General features: G+C 24.2%; 1 protein-coding gene and 1 long non-coding RNA gene across 4 annotated transcripts; both read left to right on the plus strand.

The window, feature by feature from the left end:
- Positions 1 to 185: 185 nt before the first annotated feature.
- LOC123264563 (kinesin-like protein KIF12) lies at positions 186 to 23,855 on the plus strand. Of its 3 annotated transcripts, none has more exons than XM_044727869.1 (10): positions 186 to 273; positions 2,295 to 2,451; positions 2,518 to 2,785; positions 11,866 to 12,250; positions 15,232 to 15,511; positions 15,619 to 15,855; positions 17,316 to 17,434; positions 17,521 to 17,993; positions 19,791 to 20,123; positions 23,337 to 23,855. In XM_044727869.1, the coding sequence occupies exons 3-10, from the start codon at positions 2,538 to 2,540 to the stop codon at positions 23,674 to 23,676; spliced, it is 2,415 nt and encodes an 804-aa protein (XP_044583804.1). In that variant the 5' UTR covers positions 186 to 273; positions 2,295 to 2,451; positions 2,518 to 2,537; the 3' UTR covers positions 23,677 to 23,855. The 3 variants fall into 3 exon arrangements, with proteins under 3 accessions (XP_044583804.1, XP_044583806.1, XP_044583805.1); XM_044727871.1 differs by having other exon boundaries at positions 19,791 to 20,129; positions 23,337 to 23,674; XM_044727870.1 differs by lacking the exon at positions 186 to 273 and having other exon boundaries at positions 19,794 to 20,123.
- LOC123264565 lies at positions 4,521 to 11,677 on the plus strand. The gene is made up of 3 exons (XR_006509372.1): positions 4,521 to 4,532; positions 10,817 to 10,819; positions 11,574 to 11,677. It is a non-coding gene; the product is annotated as an uncharacterized LOC123264565 (long non-coding RNA).
- Positions 23,856 to 24,480: the final 625 nt, after the last annotated feature.

Consider the following 24,480-nt stretch of genomic DNA (forward strand, 5'->3'; position numbering starts at 1 on the left):
GCAGAGCACGTTGCCGATGTGTAACTAACGCACGGGATATTGAGACGACCATGAAGAAACCAAACGTTTCCCCACTCATCTTACAAGGCTCACTACACTACCATACATTTATATTAACCCATACGCTCTTACGGATGTTAATATGAATGTACACCAGTTTAGTCATTGTGAGGAACAGAAAGAAGAAAGAGGATTCATGGTGTAGAGGGTCGAGTGTGGAGTGTGTTGGGAAAATAAAGACAGAGAAGCGATGCATCAAAACATTATTAAGTGGTACCATTTAAGAGTGCCCTCATTATCCCTTTCGGCTTTTCACTTTTATTCAGCATTAATTAGAAATTCTTACAGTTAATAAATATTGCATGAAAATTAATTTAGCAGATATTTGAGAATTTTAAGAATTTTTTTTTTAACAAATTATGACAATTTTTTTAAAATAATTTTTTTTGTTAAAAAAAATTAAAAAATTATTAAATAAAAGCTAAATTTAATGTCATTAAAATTAATGAAAATTAATTTAGTAGGTATTTAATAAATTAAATAATTTTTTTAACAAATAAATTATGATAAAAAAAAATTGATATGGAGAAATTTTAAAAAATTAAAAATACAATTTTTTAATGAGCTTACATCCTTAAAATTATTAATAATTAAGAAATGAACTTGTATCTTGTGAACTATTGACTTTTTCAAAGATATAAGCTCATTATGATGTTACGCTCATTGAGACCTTTCATTTGAGTACCCACATCAATTTTTCATATATTTTATATATTTATATATATTATATATATGTGTATATGAAAAATATATCAAAAATGCATGTGAATATTCAAATGAAAGCTCTTAATGAGTGTAACATTAGGATGAGCTTATATTTTTAAAATTGTCAATAATTAAGAAATGACTTCGTATCTTGTAACTTATTGAAATTTTTAAAGATATAAGCTCATTCTGATGTTACACTCATCGAGACCTTTCATTTGAGTACCCACATCAATTTTTTTATATATTTTATATATTTATATATATTATATATATGTATATATGAAAAATATATGAAAAATGCATGTGGGTACTCAAATGAAAGATCTCGATGAGAGTAAAGTAAGGATGAGCTTATTTCTTAAAAAATGTCAATAATTAAGAAATGACCTTGTATCTTGTGAACTATTGACATTTTTAAATATATAAGCTCATTCCGACATTATACTCATCAAGACCTTTCATTTGAGTACCCACATCAATTTTTCATATATTTAGATATTTTATATATATGTATATATGAAAAATATATAAAAATGCAAGTGGGTACTCAAATAAAAGCTCTTGATGAGTATAACATCAGGATGAGCTTACATCCTTAAAATTATTAATAATTAAGATATGACCTTGTATCTTGTGAACTATTGACATTTTTAAAGATATAAGCTCATCCCGACATTACACTCATTGAGACCTTTCATTTGAGTACCCACATCAATTTTTCATATATTTATATATTTATATATATTATATATATGTATATATGAAAAATATATGAAAAATGCATGTGGGTACTCAAATGAAAGATCTCGATGAGTGTAAAGTAAGGATGAGCTTATGTCTTAAAAAATGTCAATAATTAAGAAATGACCTTGTATCTTGTGAACTATTGAAATTTTTAAAGATATAAGCTCATCCCGACATTACACTCATTGAGACCTTTCATTTGAGTACCCACATTAATTTTTCATATATTTCATATATTTATATATATTATAGATATGCACTTATGAAAAATATATGAAAAATGCATGTGGGTACTCAAATGAAAGCTCTTGATGAGTGTAACATCAGGGTGAGCTTATATCTTTAAAAACGTCAATATTTAAAAAAGTACAGTACAATTAAATAAAAGTCATTATTTAATAAGGCAAAATTTTATTTATATACAGCTGATGAGTCACGGCAGTCACGTAGTGACTGCAAAATTACTAGTTAAAATTAATAAAACAATTTTAGCAGGTATTTAATAATTTCTGTAACAAATAAATTATCACAAAAAAATGACATTTCAAAATTTTTAAAACAAATTTGTTTGTAAAAAAACATTATCAAGTGACAGCTAAATTTAATGTCATAAATACTAAGCCCTTAATTGCATAATTAAACTAATCAGCTAAATATCCTCCGAGTAAAAAAAGTAATTATTGAATTTAATGTCTACCAGCTTGTCTAGAATCTAGACAAATAGCCTATTATCGTTATCTGTATCGGTAAATTGTGTTCTGTTTTGTTTTCTATTTACCTAGAACACGATGAGTCAAGGATAGAGAGGGTAAATGTATACGAGGGTCAAGTCCACCGCACCAACGTAACCCCTCGGGTAGTTGCTAGTGGACAGTACTTGCGGGCAGTCTGTACTCCTGCTGAAATTAATTTTTAAATGCGAGGTATTTATTTTACAAAGTAAGTAATATTTTTATTTATTTTATATTTATAATAATTATTTTAATTAATTTATTTACTTATTAGTGTCGGAAATAAAGTGACGGATGGTGCTGTTAAAAAGTCCATCACCGCAACGCCGCGGTAATCGCATTAGCAACAATCAGCATCAATTAAATGGCTCGCCAACGCGGCAATTAAAGAACCCATCTCCTACGTCGAAAGATTTGCCACGAAAATCACGTGGAAACAGTCCTGGCAGCAGGTCTACTGGCTCACGAGGGAGCAGCCCTGCTAAGGCGTCTTCTGTTGGATCTAAAAAGTCCGTCAGGTCGCTGGGCTTGCGTAAATCTGAGTAAGTATTTTTTATTTTAATAATTTTTTTTTTAATAAACAAATTAAAATTTTTTTAAAAATTATAAATGCAATTTTTAAAAATAATTTTATAATTTATTTTTCTGTAAAAAAAATTGTTCTAATTTCAGTGTCATTAATTTTTAAATAAATAATAACTAACTTTAAAATTAGTTATTAATTATTTATTTTAATTATAGAATAAATAATTTTTTTTTATTTGTAAATGCAATTTTTTAGATTATTTTTCGATAAAAAAAAAATTGTTTTAATTTCAGGTCATTAATTTTAAAATTAAAATTAATAATAACTAATTTTAAAATTAGTTATTAATTATTTTTTTTGATTATAAAATAAATAATTTTTTTTTTATTATAAATGCAATTTTTTTTAAATAATTTTTTAGATTATTTTTCTTTAAAAAAATAAATTGTTTTAATTTCAGTGTCATTAATTTTAAAATTAAAATCAATAATAACTAATTTTGAAATTAGTTATTTATTTATTTTAACTAATTAATTATTTTTTTTAACAATAAAAAAATAATTTTTTTTATTATAAATGCAATTTTTTCTAAATAATTTTTTTATAAAAAAAAATTGTTTTAATTACAGTGTCATTAATTTTGAAAATTAAAATTAATAAATAATTTTAAAATTAGTTATTAATTATTTATTTTAATTATAAAATAAATAATTTTTTTTTATTATAAATGCAATTTTTTCTAAATAATTTTTTTATAAAGAAAAAATTGTTTTAATTTCAGTGTCATTAATTTTAAATTTAAAATAAATGATAACTAATTTTAAAATTATTTATTTTAATTAAAAAAAAAATAATACTGAAATTAATAATTTTTTTTAAATTATAAATGCAATTTTTTTAAAAATAATTTTCTAGATTTTTTTTTTTTTATTGTTTTAATTTTAGTCATTAATTTAAAAATAAATAATAACTAATTTTAAAATTATTTTGATTTTAAATTGATAAGATTTGTTTTTTAAAAGCAAAATTTATCGCGTGTAATCGCTGGAGTTATTGACTCGAGTAAAAAAAAAAGGGGGAAGGGGAAAAATGACAATGCGTTTGTCTACATTTAGATCTAGGACATAGATCAAACGTTGTCATCATGACCAGAGTTAATATAAAATATATCTATGTATCCATACATTTATATTTATTTTATGTTTACTTGGAAAAAATTCTTGGACAATTACTCTTCAAAGCTTTTGTAGATTCCCGGAGAGTTTAAGCCTTTGACGGACACAGACATTGAGAAATGAATAAAAGAGATAGCTTGATGTCACAGGGGTGTAGTAATGTTTTATTACATGCTTAAAATATCGATTGTTAGTCGTAAGACCTTGTATGTTCGTGTCGACGTAGCAATCGATATCGAAATACTTATATTATTCTTCTTTAGTGCATCGATGTATGTTTTTGTTGATGTATATGACATTAATGATATTATGAATTTGTGTGAAAGCACTTTACTATCATTACTAGGTATGTACTGTGACGTACTAATGACATTTAATATAAGTAAGTTAATGTAGAGTTGTTAATTTACTTTTTATTATTTTAACTTTTTTGAACTTTAACTTCATTGTTATTGTTATGATATTGATTTTTATACAGCGTAATTTATTATTATTAAGAAAATAAGCAAAATTTTATATACATAACTAAGAAATGACCTTGTATCTCGTGAACTATTGATATTTTTAAAGATATAAGCTCATTCCGATGTTACACTCATCGAAACCTTTCATTTGAGTACCCACATCAATTTTTCATATATTTTATATATTTATATATATTATATATTTAAATATATGATAAATATATCAAAAATGCATGTGGGTACTCAAATGAAAGCTCTTGATGAGTATAACTTAAAAATGAGTTTATATCTTGAAAAATATCAATAATTAAGAAATGACCTTGTATCTTGTGAACTATTGAAATTTTTAAACATATAAGCTCATTCTGATATTACACTCATCGAGACCTTTCATTTGAGTACCCACATCATTTTTCCATATATTTTATATATTTATATATATTATATATATGTATATATGAAAAATATATAAAAAATACATGTGGGTACTCAAATGGAAGCTCTCGATGTGCGTAACATCGAGATGAGCTTATATCATTAAAAATATTAATAATTAAGAAATGACCTTGTATCTTGTAAACTATTGACATTTTTAAAGATATAAGCTCATTCTAATGTTACATTCAGCGAGACCTTTCATTTGAGTACCCATATCATTTTTTCATATATTTCATATATTTATATATATTATATATACGTATATATAAAAAATATATAAAAATGCAAGTGGGTACTCAAATGACAGCTTTTGATGAGTATAACTTAAAAATGAGTTTATATCTTGAAAAATATCAATAATTAAGAAATGACCTTGTATCTTGTGAACTACTGACATTTTTAAAAATATAAGCTCATTCTGCCGTTACTCTTATCGAGACCTTTTATTTGAGTACCCACATCATTTTTCCATATATTTTATATATTTATATATATTATATATATGTATATATGAAAAATATATCAAAAATGCAAGTGGGTACTCAAATAAAAGCTCTAGATGAGTGTAACATTGTGATGAGCTTATATCTTTAAAATTATCAATATTTAAAAAATGACCTTGTATTTTGGCAACTATTGACATTTTTAAAGATCTAAGCTCATTTTGATGTTACACTCATCGAGACCTTTTATTTGAGTACCCACATCAATTTTTCATATATTTTATATATTTATATATATTATATATTTAAATATATGATAAATATATAAAAAATGCATGTGGGTACTCAAATGAAAGCTCTTAATGAGTGCAACATCGGGATGAGCTTATATTTTTATTAAGTTCAATATTTAAGAAAGTACAGTGCATTTTAACGAAAGTCATTATATTTAATAAAGCAAAATTTTATTTATTTATAGTTCACAAGTCACGACAGTCACATAGTGACTGCAAGGTTGCTGGTTTAAATGAATCCAAATTAATTATTTTTTATATAATTAATTATTGTTTTATATAAATTTAAAACTCTACAATCCTGATGATAAGTAACGCGAAAATGCCAGCGTGACTCTGTGTACTTTCGCGATAATAATCGCACGTGTTCAACAATTTCCGTCTCATGCTCATAGAAGTCGACGATTATCGGTGACGAGGAAAAAAATTCATGTGGGAATTACTTGGAATTTTTTTTTACAACCATTTATTTTATTTTAACTCATACTGGAATTGATTGAGATAGCAATTTGCGAAAGTTTTTTATTAGCTGATAATATAATTACAAATAAGCGGGCTATGATAATTATTTAGAAATAGTGAAGGCTAACTCATTTAAATTGTTAATTAATTATCAAAATTAAACCTGCGGGTAGTTTATTTCAAGCTACCCTTGAGAGTAAAACTTTTAATTTTTTATTTTAAATATTGTTAACGATTAAATTATCTGCCGTCGGGTAACGGTCATGTGCATTATCTTTTTATCGAACTAAAATAAGCTTATACCAATATTTAGATAAGCAGTTGCAGTGGACGTCACACCTGTCATGTTACCCCAGTGCACAGGAAAAAAATTGTATTAACTAAGTAAATATTAAATGTACAATATATTTATTATTTATTGTTATGGCTCGTTAATGAATTAATTTTATTATTTTTATTAATGAATTATTTTAGGAAAAAATAAGTCAGGAATTGTTAGAAAAAAAATGTTTTTTTTTTAAATTATAAAAATTTTTTTTTTATTTTAATTTTAAAAATTATAAAAATTTTGGGCTTTAATAATTAATAATTAAAATTTTTAGGATTAATTTTAGTTTAAAATTTTAGACTAATTTTATTCAAAAATTATGAAGAAAAATTTTTATTTGATAATTTTAAAAATAAATTTTATTTTAAAATTTTAGAGACCAATTTTATTTTTAAATTTTGAAGAAAAATTTTAAAGACAAATTTAATTTAAAAATTTTGAAGAAAAATTTTTATTTAATAGTTTTATTTAAAAACAAATTTTATTTTCAAATTTTGAAGAAAAATTTATTTTTAAATTTTGAAGAAAAATTTTATTTTAAAATTTTAGAGACAAATTTTATTTTTATATTTTGAAGAAAAATTTTAAAGACAAATTTAATTTACAAATTTTGAAGAAAAATTTTTATTTAATAGTTTTATTTAAAACAAATTTTATTTTCAAATTTTGAAGAAAAATTTATTTTTAAATTTTGAAGAAAAATTTTATTTTAAAATTTTGAAGACAAATTTTATTTTAAAATTTTAGACAAATTTAATTTAAAAATTTTGAAGTCAAATTTTTATTTGATAATTTTAAAAATAAATTTTATTTTAAAATTTTAGAGACAAATTTTATTTTTATATTTTGAAGAAAAATTTTAAAGACAAATTTAATTTACAAATTTTGAAGAAAAATTTTTATTTAATAGTTTTATTTAAAAACAAATTTTATTTTCAAATTTTGAAGAAAAATTTATTTTTAAATTTTGAAGAAAAATTTTATTTTAAAATTTTAGAGACAAATTTTATTTTTATATTTTGAAGAAAAATTTTAAAGACAAATTTAATTTACAAATTTTGAAGAAAAATTTTTATTTAATAGTTTTATTTAAAAACAAATTTTATTTTCAAATTTTGAAGAAAAATTTATTTTTAAATTTTGAAGAAAAATTTTATTTTAAAATTTTGAAGACAAATTTTATTTTAAAATTTTAGACAAATTTAATTTAAAAATTTTGAAGTCAAATTTTTATTTGATAATTTTAAAATAAATTTTATTTTAAAATTTTAGAGACAAATTTTATTTTTATATTTTGAAGAAAAATTTTAAAGACAAATTTAATTTACAAATTTTGAAGAAAAATTTTTATTTAATAGTTTTATTTAAAAACAAATTTTATTTTCAAATTTTGAAGAAAAATTTATTTTTAAATTTTGAAGAAAAATTTTATTTTAAAATTTTGAAGACAAATTTTATTTTAAAATTTTAGACAAATTTAATTTAAAAATTTTGAAGTCAAATTTTTATTTGATAATTTTAAAAATAAATTTTATTTTAAAATTTTAAAGAAAAATTATTATTTGATAATTTTATTTAAAAACAAATTTTATTTTTAAATTTTAAAAACAAATTCTATTTTCAAATTTTAAAGACAAATTTTATTTAAAAATTTTGAAGAAAAATTTTAAAGACAAACTATTTAAAAATTTTTATTTGATAATTTTTATTTAAAAATTTTGAAGACAAATTATTATTTAAAATTTTACTAATTAAAAAAACATATTTCTCAAAATTAAATACTTATAAAAAATAATTTTCCGTCAAGAAAAAAACATTCTAAAATCCAAGAAGTTTAATAAATAATAAACCAATAAATAATCGATATTGCTAGTCAATCATTGGAGTAGAATAAATAACGAATGAAGGTCGATCGTTAGATTACTCGCTTTAAGAAATCATCAATAAGTAAACGCACGCGATAACTCCATCGTTTTTATTTCTTCCTGATGTCAATAGACTTTCCGTGAGCTGGATTTAAATATAAATATTTAATAGAATACACACTACTAGCTCTTATCAAGCCAATCTGTGATTTTTAAACTACTTTGTATTATTTTCTTATTACAAATATCATTCAAATAATTATAGATAATATTTATCGCGTGATTAATTGCTAAATAATTAGTCAAACTAATGAATAATTGTAATTAATCTAATTATAATGAATAAGTGTAATGATAGCTCTATAATTAAGTAGTTTTATTACAGAAGCTTAAATAGTAATGTAGCGTGACTTAAAATAACTTTAAGCTGCTCTCCAAAAATAACTTTTTAATTTTTTTGAGCGCTAAAAGAATAAAGCTGAGAGTAAGCTTTAAATAAAAATTTAAATTGAGTTGGGAGTGCTTAAATAAATGATGATAATTATAGAGTCATAATAGAAATATGATGACATAGTATAAAAATATCTGTATTGAAATATGAAGGAATAGAAGGACGCATATGTTATTTATCGATTTTAATGGTCTTGTTGTGCTGTAATACATGAAAAGAAGTCTTTGAATAACGGTCAATGACTCCAACAACCTTCAACTCGCTAATTTATTATTTTTATTGCTAGATGTAGACATTTTTTTGTACTTATATAAAGGTAAAAGTCCCAATTATTGACAGTATAAAAGACAAAGTTATAATTTGATTTTTTTTTTAATCAAATATCAATATCGTTGAATTTTGTTTGTGGTAATGTCTCAAGTAACGTTTTTACTAAACAAATTTTTAAAAATGATAATCACAGATATTTACTAATTAATTTTGAATAATTAAATAGATTATTTATTTATTTATTTATTTATTTATTTAATAAACAAACCCAACAGCCTAGGCCATTAACAGGGTTAATAGTACAGTAGTTAGTATACAAAGATAGTTTTTGATGTATGACAAGATGACTTATAACTAGCATAGTGATTTCACATATAAACTTTGAAATACTAAAATACTAAGTGAATGCTCTAGCGATAAGTTAGCTATTGCAATTCATTCACAATAATAATCAAAAAGAAAGAAAGAAAGAAAAAACAAAAAAAAAAAAAAAAAAAAAAAAAAAAAAAAAAGTATAAAACAGAATAGCAATACTCCTTATAAAATAACAATACTCCTTATTACCAATACACAATTGCACATCATCAACTCCACTTAATTACTAATTTGCCAAGTAATGCTGTTATATATCCATGAGGACAATCAAACGGATCGAGTGAAGCTTCTAATTGACAAAAACGATTCACTGCATCAGAGATGCGATAGATTATCCGGATACACCAATTATTGTCAGGTTAAAAAACTGATTGATCTAATTATTGACATACCTTCACCCCAATTACGACACCTATACTAAGCATGCCTACAATCATCTGCATATTCTTATTTATCCAAACTTATTATTAAGTAATCAATTTTATTAAAGTTTATTAATAATAATTTCCATAAATGATTAATTACTTTCGAAAATATAAAAAGTTATTTTAAAATAATTTATTTAATCAGAAGAGTTCAAACTCTTACAGTTAATTTTTTAGATTAAAGTCAAACAAAGGCGTCTTAGCGCTGTCGAATGGCTGTCAATATGAGATTCAACTTAAAAATTATCAAGTAGTTATTGACACCCATTATTTAAATATTATAAAGCATACAATTAATTTGGATTATTCAATTTCATAAATTTTTCATATATTTTTAATTTAGAACTGACAGTAATTTTTTTCAATTTTTTAATTAATTAGAATTTAATAAAAATTTATATGATAGTTATTCTTATTACAGATGATTAAATATATTTAAAAATAATTTAGGGTGTCAATATTTAAACCCTTGTCAATAATTGGAGGTTTTACCTTATTTACTAATTAATTTTAAATAATTAAATAAATTATCCGGATTCACCAATTATTGGCAGGTTAAAAAACTGATTGATCTAATTATTGACATACCTTCACCCCAATTATTGACACCTTATACTAAGCATGCCTACAATCATCTGCTTATTTTTATTTATCCAAACTTATTATTAAGTAATCAATTTTATTAATAATAATTTCCATAAATGATTAATTACTTTCAAAAATATAAAAATTAATTTTAAAATAATTTATTTAATCAGAACAGTTCAAACTCTTACAGTTAATTTTTTAGATTAAAGTAAAAAAAAAAGCGTCTTAGCGCTGTCGAATGGCTGTCAATATGAGATTCAACTCAAAAATTATCAAGTAGTTATTGACACCCATTATTTAAATATTATAAAGCATACAATTAATTTCGATTATTCAATTTCATAAATTTTTCATATATTTTTAATTAAAAAAAAAAAGATGATATTATTAGACGAAGAAATGAATTTAAACTCGGCATTTAAAAAATTGCTTTTCTAATAAAAGTTGTTAAGAAAATAAACGTTCGTAAGCTGGTTTGATCAACTGGTGGTAACTTTATTCTTTTTTAATAATTAATATTTAATATTTAGAACTGACAGTAATTTTTTTCAATTTTTTAATTAATTAGAATTTAGTAAAAATTTATATGATAGTTATTCTTATTACAGATGATTAAATATATTTAAAAATAATTTAGGGTGTCAATATTTAAACCCTTGCCAATAATTGGAAGTTTTACCTTATTTACTAATTAATTTTAAATAATTAAATAAATTATCTGGATACAACAATAATTGGCAGGTTAAAAAACTGATTGATCTAATTATTGACATACCTTCGACCCAATTATTGACACCTATACTAAGCATGCCTACAATCATCTGCTTATTTTTATTTATCCAAACTTATTATTAAGTAATCAATTTTATTAATAATAATTTCCATAAATGATTAATTACTTTCAAAAATATAAAAATTAATTTTAAAATAATTTATTTAATCAGAACAGTTCAAAATCTTACAGTTAATTTTTTAGATTAAAGTAAAAAAAAAGCGTCTTAGCGCTGTCGAATGGCTGTCAATATGAGATTCAACTTAAAAATTATCAACTAGTTATTGACACCCATTATTTAAATATTATAAAGCATACAATTAATTTCGATTATTAAATTTCATAAATTTTTCATATATTGTTAATTAAAAAAAAAAAGATGATATTATTAGACGAAGAAATGAATTTAAACTCGGCATTTAAAAAAAAATGCTTTTCTAATCAAAGTTGTTAAGAAAATAAACGTTCGTAAGCTGGTTTGATCAATTGGTGGTAACTTTATTTTTTTTTTAATAATTAATATTTAATATTTAGAACTGACAGTAATTTTTTTCAATTTTTTAATTAATTAGAATTTAATAAAAATTCATATGATAGTTATTCTTATTACAGATGATTAAATATATTTAAAAATAATTTAGGGTGTCTATATTTAGACCCCTGTCAATAATTAGGGCTTGTACCTTATCTATTTAAGTGCCGCTTTTTATTTTTAAAGAGGAAAAATTATTTTTTAATTGTTTGCAGATCTGGAAGCATTGAAAGGCTCACTGATGGAGATAAAAAAGTAATTGCCTCGAAACACCTTTTACCAGAAGATAACATCAATGTAGTCGTGAGAGTAAGACCTTTGAATAATAAAGAACGAAAAGCCGGTGAACAGTTCTCAGTCCATTTTCCAGGCGATGGACAAATTGAATGCGACACATTGCCTAATTCAACTGATAAAAAAACTAAATTGTTTTCTTACAATGTCGTTTTTGAACCCGCTGCTAGCCAAGATGATCTTTTGCAGTATTCGGGGATTAAAAAATTGATCGATATGACTATCGAGGGGTTTAGTTGTACTGTTTTTTGCTATGGACAGACTGGTAGTGGAAAAACTCATACACTTACTGGTCCACCGGGTTTGGTAAGTTATTATTTACTATTTATTTTATTTATTTATTTATTTATTCATTTATCTGATAAGGAATTCTATCGAGGTGTAAAGACACCTGTGTATAGAACCAGTACAAAAATAACAATTTTATAATACATAATATGTATATTATACTTTTTACAAAATTTTTGTCGATAATACAGTGCAAAGAGATAATAAGTATAAAAAGTAATAAATTTATAGAGAAAGAAATACAAAATTATAAATAATTATCAGAAAAAGAAATATCCACCAAATACTCGCATTTTCCATTACATTTTTTAAGCATGTTAACCATTAAGGTTTCTTATTCAGTAAAAACTTTTTTTTTAACAATTTTTTACTACAGTCTACACAGAAAGAATGGTTCACTTGAACCAAGAAAATATTTTTCTTGCTAATTATTTTCTTGGGCGAAAAAAAATTTTTTTTTTGACAAGAAATTTCACTTATTCCAACAAAATTAATTCTCTTGCTTCAAGAAATACGTATCTTGATCCAAGACAATTTATTTAAATCAAGAAAATTTTCTTGTTTTGAGAAAATTTTTCTCTTGCTCCAAAAAATTAAGTTCTTGACAGAAGTAAATTTTCTTATCTTGAGAAACTTTTTCTCTTGCTCCAAAAAATTAAATATCTCGATAATAAATTTTCATTAATATTTTTATTGACGAATATGTCAAATGGGAAGATCAAATAATATTGAACTATTTTCTTTCATTCAATATGTATAATTGCGTGCTAAAATAATCTAAAATGGGTATCAAATATTCAAGAGAAAAATTTTCTCAAGGTGAGAAAATTTTTTTTTTGCCCTCTGGGCGGAAAGTGGCAACTTTGGTCTCACTGCGCTAAACAAAGTTGCCGCTTTCCTCCTTCCTCGGACAAATAGTATATTACACACCTAGGGAAGTAAAGTAAGAAATGTCTCAGATCACATGTAATTGTCGGCCGAGGCGAAGCCGAGGTTGACAAACATGTGATCTGAGGCTTTCTTATTTACTTCCCGTGGAGTGTATACTATTTTTTTGCTTGACGAAGGCAGAAAGCGGCAACTTCGCTTAGCGCAGCGGGCCGAAAGTTGACGCTTTCTGCCCGTCGAGCAAAAAAAAATATTATACAGCCCTTGGGAAGTAAAAAAGAAAACCTCAGATCACATGTTTGTTGACCTCGGCTTCGCCTCGGCCAACAATTACATGTGATCTGAGGCTTTTCCTATTTTCCTTCCCAAGGGGTGTAATATACTATTCTCAGCTGAAGTAGGTGGCGCTGCTTCCCTAAAGTATCTAAAAATCTTGATCCAATATAAAAATTTATTGTATCAAGTATTTATGATAATTTGAATTAAGAAAAATTACTTCCACCAAAAATAGAATTTCAAGAAAAATTTTGACTTCGGCCAAGACAACTTCGGTCTTCCTTCGGGTACCCGGAAATTTACTTGAGCCAAGAATTTTATTCTCCAGTCAAGAAATCTTTTTTTCTGTGTATAGTTTTCATATCAGCAGGGAGTTTGTTATAATATTTAATTACTACATAATAAGCATTCTGTGTACTAATAGTTTTGTTTATTTTTGGTAGAACTAGTAACTTAGATCTTGTATTTGTACATTTTTCATAGAATAGGCTTTTACATTCTTGATAGTAGTAAGTTAATGTATTTATTATAAATGAGTCTCTTATCGTCAAGGGGATATTGTTGTAATTATTTATCCATAGCTTTTTAATTATTTTATATTGAAGACAGGTTTAATTGAATTGTTATAGGCTCCTCCCCATGTAACAATGCCATAGTTTATTATGCTTTCAAACAGTCCATGATAAATAGTTTTTAAAATAGAAGAATTAAGTACCTGGCTAAGCTTGTAAAAGAGGAAAGTGAAATAGTTAAGCTTCTTAGATAATTCATAGGCATGTTTATCCCACTTCAAGTGCTTATCAAAATATATCCCTAGATATTTACAATTATCAACTCTTGTCAGAGGCTTACCATTTATTTATTTTATTTATTTATTAATCTCGTTACAAAAAAAATTCTATAGAGGTGCGTATAGCACCTGTGCATAGAACGAGTACATATTAACAAAAATATATTTTATTATCAACAATCTCTTAATATATAAGATAGTAATATAGTAATCTATATATAAAAATGAATCCCTATTTCCCTTGGTCACACCATCACGCGTGAACGGCTGGACCGATTTCACTAATTAATATTCTCTTAATTATATAAATTAATTTATTAAAATTTTGAAGTCTTACTAGCAAGCAGTCACTACGTGACTGCCGAAAATTAAGGATTGTAAATAAGAAAATTTAGACTTGATGATTTTTTGATATTTATGACACTATACATAGTCTGGGAACTTTTTAAATAAATTTAAAAAATAATAGTGCTATCACAGGATCAATTACTAATAATTTAATGGACAAATGTCACGGAACAAATTTATAGAACCAACAAACTATTAAAAACTCCTCCAAAAACTTTAAATAAAAAATTTTCTAAAAAATATATAAAACCTAGGCACTAATTCTTATGAAGACCTTTCTGATGATACCAAATTAAACTACAAAAAATCCTTAAAAAATAATAAAAAGCTCGTCGGAAAATTTTCCTTACTCTCTCAATTATTTAAATCATAAATGACTAACGCTGAAAAAATATCAAACCCAATTTACGATAAAGATATATACCCGTTGAAAATTTTTCTTAGTCTCTTAATTATATAAATTAATTTTTGACCCAACCACATTGACATGTACAAAACAAAATAAATAAATAAACAATTTTTGTTTATCGCAAAATTCTAATCTATTTATAACTACTTCGGAAAGTTGTCATAATAAATGAACTATTTTAGAAAAGGAAACGAAACATTTAAAAGGCACTAATTCAGGTTCTGACCTTTTTAATGATCTTAAATTTTTAGATTGATTTATCTAATTAATTAAATTTTTTTTATATAGTTTGACAACATGGATCATTATGCAGAAGATCATGGATTAATACTTCGTTCCTTCGTTTATTTATTCAAAATTCTACAAGAACGAAGTGACTTTAATTTTATAATCAAGGCTTCCTTTCTCGAGATTTATAATGAAAAAATAATAGACCTCCTTAATCCAGGAAATTCTCGAAAATCATTAGCAGTAAGATGGAGTAAAAAAACTCGAGGATTTTTTGTTGAAAATTTATTTACTGTTGAATGTGAAGAGCTGGATGATTTAATTGGTGTTCTTGAAGAAGGTATTTTATAATTAACTTTATTTATAATAATAAAAATAATTATTATTATTATTGTATGTAAGTATATAGCAGTACTTAGCATTTGAATGTGTATTTAAATTTAAAAGGTATGAAAAATAGAGCAGTTGGTACGCACAATATGAACGAACACTCAAGTAGGAGTCATACTATTCTTACGGTACACATTAGATCTGAGCAACAAATGGAGAACGGTGTATTTATTTCAAAGCAAGGAAAAATAAATTTTGTTGATTTAGCTGGTAGTGAAATGACTAAGAAGACTCAGAGTGAAGGCAAAACACTTGAAGAAGCTAATAATATTAATAAAAGTCTTATGGTTTTAGGTAAGATATTAAGATATTATTTTAAAAAAAATTTTAAGTAGTCATTTATTATTTAAATATTTACAAGCAATCTTGCAGTCACTTTAATTAAATAAAATAAATAAAATTTTGCTTTAGTAAATGATGAATTTTGTTAAATTGCACTGTACTTTCTTAACTATTAACCTTTTTAAAGATATAAGCTCATCCCGATGTTACACTCATCAAGAGCTTTCATTTGAGTACCCACATGCATTTTTCATATATTTTTAATATATACATATATGTAATATATAAAAATATATGAAAAATGGATATGGGTACTCAAATGAAAGGTCTCGATGAGTGTAATGTCGGAGTGAGCTTATATCTTTAAAAATGTCAATAGTTGACAAGATACAAGGTCATTTTTTAATTATTGATATTTTTCAAGATATAAACTCATTTCGATGTTACACTCATCGAGACGTTTCATTGAAGTACCCACATCAATTTTTCATATATTTTTTATATATGGTATTTGTGAAATATATAAATATATGAAATATATGAAAAGTTGATGTGGGTACTCAAATTAAAGGTCTCGATGAGTGTAACATCAGGGTGAGCTTATATCTTTAAAAATGTCAATAGTTTACAAGATAGATAACAAGGTCAATTCTTAATTATTGATAATTTTAAAGATGTAAGCTCATTCTGACGTTACGCTCATCAAGAGTTTTCATTTGAGTACCCACATGCATTTTTGATATATTTTTGATGTATACATATATATAATATATATAAATATATGAAATATATCAAAAATTGATGTGGGTACTCAAATAAAAGGTCTCGATGAGTGTAATGTCGGAGTGAGCTTATATCTTTAAAAATGTCAATAGTTGACAAGATACAAGGTAATTTCGTAATTATTGACATATTTTAAGATATAAACTGATTTTCATGTTATACTCATCGAAACCTTTTATTTGAGTACCCACGTGGTATTTTTTATATATTTTATATCTATGGTATTTGTGAAATATATAAATATATAAAATATATGAAAAATTGATGTGGGTACTCAAATGAAAGGTCTCGATGAGTGTAACATCAGGGTGAGCTTATATCTTTAAAAATGTCAATAATTGACAAGATATAATGTCATTTCTTAATTATTGATATTTTTAAAGATATAAACTCATTTCGATGTTACACTCATGAAGACCTTTCATTCAAGTACCCACATGCATTTTTGATATATTTTTCATATATACATATATATAATATATATAAATATGAAAAATTGATGTGGGTACTCAAATTAAAGGTCTCGATGAGTGTAATGTCAGGGTGAGCTTATATCTTTGAAAATGTAAATAGTTTACAAGATACAAGGTCATTTCTTAATTATGTAGTAACTTTTGCAAAATTAAATAATAATAATGTTTGACTTTTCTAAATATTATGATTTATTTATATATTTATAAATTTATTAGGCTACTGTATTTCATCATTAAGTGATGGGAAACGTAAGACTGGTCATATTCCTTATCGTGATAGTAAATTAACAAAACTGTTAGCCGATAGTCTAGCTGGGAACGGAGTAACATTAATGGTAATTAAATTTAAATAATAAATAATGATATAATGAATAAATAAATAAATTAATTATATTGTAATAATTAATAAATAATTTTTTAGATCGCATGTATATCTCCAGCACGTTCGAATTTAAGTGAAACTTTGAACACTCTTCGATACGCAGCTCGAGCCAAGAGAATCCGCACAAAACCAATAATCGTAATGGACCCTAGAGAAGCATTGATCCTCAGTTTAAAACGAGAAAATAATGCCCTGCAATTGGAGAACGATCATTTAAAATCAGTATTAAATCTTGACGCTCGAAGTCCTGATGAGCTTTACAGTCAAAAATATTATATTCAATCGCGAGAAGACAGGCGGACTGTCACTCCGCCTCAAGTAGACCTTGAAAAACTCGCAGAGCTTGAGCAAGCTGAGTTAACTCAGTTATTAAGAGCTTACATTGACGAGAGCGAAGCTCTGAGGCGGGAAAATGCTGAGCTTTATGCCACCCGGGACCAGGTGATAAGAGACCAAGAGCTTGTCTGTCGTGAGAACGAAAGGCTGCTGAAAAAATTAGAAGATGTTAACTCGTTAGTATATTTATATTAATTTTTTATTTATCTTAGGGTAAAGACTCCAAATATTGAAGAGTTAAGATAAAACTAGCAACTTTGCAGTCACTATGTAACTGCTGTGACTTGTGAAGTAGAAATAAATAAAATTTGGCTTTGTTAAATAATGAATTTTGTAAAATTGCTCTGTACTTTGTTAAATATTGACGTTTTTAAAGATATAAGCTCATCCCGATGTTACACTTATCAAGAGCTTTCATTTGAGTACCCACATGCATTTTTGATATATTTTTCATATATTAATATATATAAATATATAAGATATATAAAATATATGAAAAATTGATGTGGGTACTCAAATGAAAGGTCTCAATGAGTGTAATGTCATAGTGAGCTTATATCTTTAAAAATGTCAATATTTCACAAGATACAAGGTTATTTCTTAATTACTGATAATTTTAAAGATGTAAGCTCATTTCGATGTTACACTCATCGAGACCTTTCATTTAAATACCCACATGGCATTTTTTATATATTTTATATATATGGTATTTGTGAAATATATAAATATATGAAATATATGAAAAATTGATGTGAGTACTCAAATGAAAGGTCTCGATGAGAGTAATGTCAGGATGAGCTTATATTTAAAAAAATGTCAATATTTTATAAGATACGAGAGCATTTCTTAATTATTGATAATTTTAAAGAAGTAAGCTCATCGTGATGTTACGTTCATCGAGACCTTTGATTTGAATACCCACATGGGATTTTCTATATATTTTATATATATGGTATTTTTGAAATATATAAATATATGAAAAATTGATGTGGGTACTCAAATGAAAGGTCTCGATGAGTGTAATGTCGGAATGAGCTTATATCTTTAAAAAAGTCAATATTTCATAAGATACAAGGTAATTTCTTAATTATTTACATTTTTTAAGATATAAACTCATCTCGATGTTCCAGTCATCGAGACTTTTCGTTTAAGTACCCACATGGTATTTTTTATATATTTTATATATATGGTATTTGTGAAATATATAAATATATAAAATATATGAAAAATTGATGTGGGTACTCAAATGAAAGGTCTCAATGAGTGTAATGTCGAGATGAGCTTATATCTTAAAAAATGTCAATAGTTCACAAGATACAAGGTCATTTCTTAATTATTAATAATTTTAAGGATGTAAGCTCATCCTGATGTTATACTCATCAAGAGCTTTTATTTGAGTACCCACTTGCATTTTTATATATTTTTCATATATACATATATATAAAATATATGAAAAATTGATGTGGGTACTCAAATGAAAGGTCTTGATGAGAGTAATGTCGGGATGAGCTTATATCTTTAAAAATGTCAATATTTCACAAGATAAAAGGTCATTTCTTAATTATGTATTTATAGATACATTTTTATTTTTTTAATACTGTAGACCAACATAAATTAATTTTTGTTTATTAATTTTTAAGACTAATTGTATTTCAAAATTCTGAAGCCAAATTATTATTTAAAAATTTTGAAGACAAATTTTCTTTATAATTCTTTAAAATTAATTTTATTTAAAAATTTTCAAGATTAATTTTATTTCTAAATTTGAAGATAAACTTTCTTCAAAAATTTCTAAGACTAATTTAATTTAAAAATTCTAAAGACAAATTTTATCTTAAAATATAAAATAAAAATTTACTGACTATAAAATTCAATTACTAGTTTACTTAAAATAAAATAGTAATGATTACATCAATATTTGGTTCCCTTACCCACCTTGCTAACTAAAAATTAATTTACATTTATTTTTTAAGTAGAGTTTGTTGCCGATCTCCAATAATTCCAGCGCGTCCGACGTTCTCAGCAGAGATGTTAAACAATTCACCTGACGATCTTCCTGGAGCAACGAATGTCTGGACGAATCCAAACTTACCCGACCCAAATGTAAATAGAAATTCAGTTTCTCCAAAGCAGAGCAACGGGATGCCGACAAAAGTGTTAAAAGAATTAGACAAGCGGATAAATGGAAGCTTCAGCAATATTGCGGACGCATACAGAGATAAAAGTAATCATCGTCGTTATAGCTCCTGGGATAACGGTAACCCGACGGATGTCGAGCAAAACGGATCGCCTATCGAGATCAGCCAGTGAGTGTGAGCAATTTAATTATTTTTTTATCATAATAATTAAGGTAAAAGCCCCAATTATTGACGAGGGTCTAAATATTGACACCCTAAATTATCTTTAAATATATTTAATCATCTGTAATAAGAATAACTATCATATAAATTTTTATCAAATTATAATTGATTAAAAAATTTTAAAAAATTACTGTCAGTTCAAAATTTTAAAAATTAATTATTAAAAAAAAAATAAAGTTACCACCAGTTCATCAATCCAGTTTACGAACGTTTATTTTCTTAACAACTTTGATTAGAAAAGCAATTTTTTAAATGCCGAGTTTAAATTCATTTCTTCATCTAATAATATCATTTTTTTTTTTTTTTAATTAACGATATATGAAAAATTTATAAAATTGAATAATCCAAATTAATTGTATCCTTTATAATATTTAAATAATGGGTGTCAATAACTAGTTGATAATTTTTAAGTTGAATCTCATATTGACAGCCATTCGACAGCGCTAAGACGCCTTTTTTTTAATCTAAAAAATTAACTGTAAGAGTTTGAACTCTTCTGATTCAATAAGTTATTTTTAAATAAATTTTTATATTTTTAAAAGTAATTAATCATTTATGGAAATTATTATTAATAAACTTTAATAATATTGATCACTTAATAAGGTAAAAGACCCAATTATTGACAGGAGTCTAAATATTGACACCCTAAATTATTTTAAAATATATTAAATCATCTGTAATAAGAATAACCATCATATAAATTTTTATTAAATTCTAATTAATTAAAAAATCGAAAAAAATTACTGTCAATTCAAAATATTAAATAGTAATTATTAAAAAAAAAATAAAGTTACCACCAGTTCATCAAACCAGCTTACGAACGTTTATTTTCTTAACAACTTTGATTAGAAAAGCAATTTTTTAAATGCCGAGTTTAAATTCATTTCTTCATCTAATAATATCATTTTTTTTTTTTTTTAATTAACGATATATGAAAAATTTATAAAATTGAATAATCCAAATTAATTGTATCCTTTATAATATTTAAATAATGGGTGTCAATAACTAGTTGATAATTTTTAAGTTGAATCTCATATTGACAGCCATTCGACAGCGCTAAGACGCCTTTTTTTGACTTTAATCTAAAAAATTAACTGTAAGAGTTTGAACTCTTCTGATTAAATAAATTATTTTAAAATTAATTTTTATATTTTTAAAAGTAATTAATCATTTATGGAAATTATTATTAATAAACTTTAATAAAATTGATTACTTAATAATAAGTTTGGATAAATAAGAATAAGCAGATGATTGTAGGCATGCTTAGTATAGGTGTCAATAATTGGGTCGAAGGTATGTCAATAATTAGATCAATCAGTTTTTTAACCTGCCAATAATTGGTGTATCCAGATAATTTATTTAATTATTTAAAATTAATTAGTTAATAAGGTAAAACTTCCAATTATTGGCAAGGGTTTAAATATTGACACCCTAAATTATTTTAAAATCTATTTAATCATCTGTAATAAGAATAACTATCATATAAATTTTTATTAAATTCTAATTAATTAAAAAATTGAAAAAAATTACTGTCTGTTCTAGATATTAAATATTAATTATTAAAAAAAAATAAAGTTACCACCAGTTCATCAAACCAGCTTACGAACGTTTATTTTCTTAACAACTTTGATTAGAAAAGCAATTTTTTAAATGCCGAGTTTAAATTCATTTCTTCATCTAATAATATCATATTTTTTTTTTTTAATTAACGATATATGAAAAATTTATAAAATTGAATAATCGAAATTAATTGTATGCTTTATAATATTTAAATAATGGGTGTCAATAACTAGTTGATAATTTTTAAGTTGAATCTCATATTGACAGCCATTCGACAGCGCTAAGACGCCTTTTTTTGACTTTAATCTAAAAAATTAACTGTAAGAGTTTGAACTCTTCTGATTAAATAAATTATTTTAAAATAAATTTTATATTGTTAAAAGTAATTAATCATTTATGGAAATTATTATTAATAAACTTTAATAAAATTGATTACTTAATAATAAGTTTGGATAAATAAGACTAAGCAGATGATTGTAGGCATGCTTAGTATAGGTGTCAATAATTGGGTCGAAGGTATGTCAATAATTAGATCAATCAGTTTTTTAACCTGCCAATTATTGTTGTATCCAGATAATTTATTTAATTATTTAAAATTAATTAGTAAATAAGGTAAAACTGCCAATTATTGGCAAGGGTTTAAATATTGACACCCTAAATTATTTTAAAATCTATTTAATCATCTGTAATAAGAATAACTATCATATAAATTTTTATCAAATTATAATTGATTAAAAAATTTTAAAAAATTACTGTCAGTTCAAAATTTTAAAAATTAATTATTAAAAAAAAAATAAAGTTACCACCAGTTCATCAATCCAGTTTACGAACGTTTATTTTCTTAACAACTTTGATTAGAAAAGCAATTTTTTAAATGCCGAGTTTAAATTCATTTCTTCATCTAATAATATCATTTTTTTTTTTTTTTAATTAACGATATATGAAAAATTTATAAAATTGAATAATCGAAATTAATTGTAAGCTCTACAATATTTAAATAATGGGTGTCAATAACTAGTTGATAATTTTTAAGTTGAATTTCATATTGACAGCCATTCGACAGCGCTAAGACGCCTTTTTGACTTTAATCTAAAAAATTAACTGTAAGAGTTTGAACTCTTCTGATTAAATAAATTATTTTAAAATAAATTTTTATATTTTTAAAAGTAATTAATCATTTATGGAAATTATTATTAATAAACTTTAATAAAATTGATTACTTAATAATAAGTTTGGATAAATAAGACTAAGCAGATGATTGTAGGCATGCTTAGTATAGGTGTCAATAATTGGGTCGAAGGTATGTCAATAATTAGATCAATCAGTTTTTTAACCTGCCAATAATTGGTGTATCCTGATAATCTATTAAATTATTCAAAATTAATTAGTAAATATCAGTGAATATCATTTTGAAAAAAGAAATTGATTAGTAAAAACATTATTTGAGACATTACCACAAACAAAATTCAACGATATTGATATTTGATTCTCTAAAAACAATCAAATCATAACTTTGTCTGTAATAGTGTCAATAATTGGGGCTTTTACCTTACTATTATTAATTATTAGCAAAAATTGATGGATTATTTATTGATGTAGTCCGCGCAGGTCAGCGTTCCGCAAGACGTCGACAGTTCCTGAAGAAAGAAGAACCTCCAAAGACGTCCTGGGCCCGATAGTATTTTCTCAATCTTTAGATTCATCACCAGACTCTGTACTTAGCGGGCCGATGACTGAGGGATTATTTTCGACACCCAATACTGGAGATTCCGTCAACGCGACGACACCTTTTCCGCGGATAACTTCTTCTCCAATTCGCTCGAAAAGCCACGAGGGCAATAATAGAAGAAGTAACTCAACTACGAATAAAGAACGCGTTGCTGCTAGACGGGCGTTTGGCAGTCCTGTATCTATCGATGACGAGGATGTTCATTTTTAATATAATATTTTTAGTACTTACGACAGTATGGCCTACGTTAGGCTAGATTATATTTAATATATTTATTATTTTTTTTTATTTATTAATATATATATAATGTTTTATAGACTGCATAGTGTTATTGCTCAGATTTTTTTTCTTATTTTTAATAATTTTATTATTATAAATATTTGTGTGAAACAAATTATTTTTATTTATTTAATTACCTTACCTACTTCAAAAAAATGTATTGTGAAATTATCTCATGTTTATGGTAGATAAAAAAAATATTTTTAGATATGATGAAAAATTATAATTAGATTAAGTAAAATTTTTTTTTAGTCACTAATTTTTTTAAAAAAGTATTTTTAATTTTTATATTTTTTTTGACATAATTTATTTGTTCAAAATATTTTGAAAATATATTAAACATATATGCTTAATTAATTTTTAGTCAGTTTATAATTTTTTTATTTTTATTTTATTTAATTGTTCCAAAAAAATTGCATTTTTTATTTTTTTAAATTTGTATGTCAATTTTGTTTGTCATAAATTTTTATTTTTAGATATTATAAAAAATTATATTTATAGATTAAGAAAAAATTTCTTTTTAGTCACTTTATAACTTTTTAATTTTTTTAAAAAAGTATTTTTATATTTTTGGCCAATCATAATTTATTTGTTTCAAAAATTTTAAAAATATATTAAATATATGCTAAATTAATTTTTATAAATATGACATTGAAATTAACAGTCATTTTATAATTTTTTAATTTTATTTAACATTTTTTTTTCCAAAGAAATATTTTAAAAAAATTGCTTTTT

The sequence above is a fragment of the Cotesia glomerata genome, linkage group LG5 (genome assembly GCF_020080835.1).
Source record: "Cotesia glomerata isolate CgM1 linkage group LG5, MPM_Cglom_v2.3, whole genome shotgun sequence".
NCBI classification, from domain to species: Eukaryota; Metazoa; Arthropoda; class Insecta; order Hymenoptera; family Braconidae; genus Cotesia; species Cotesia glomerata.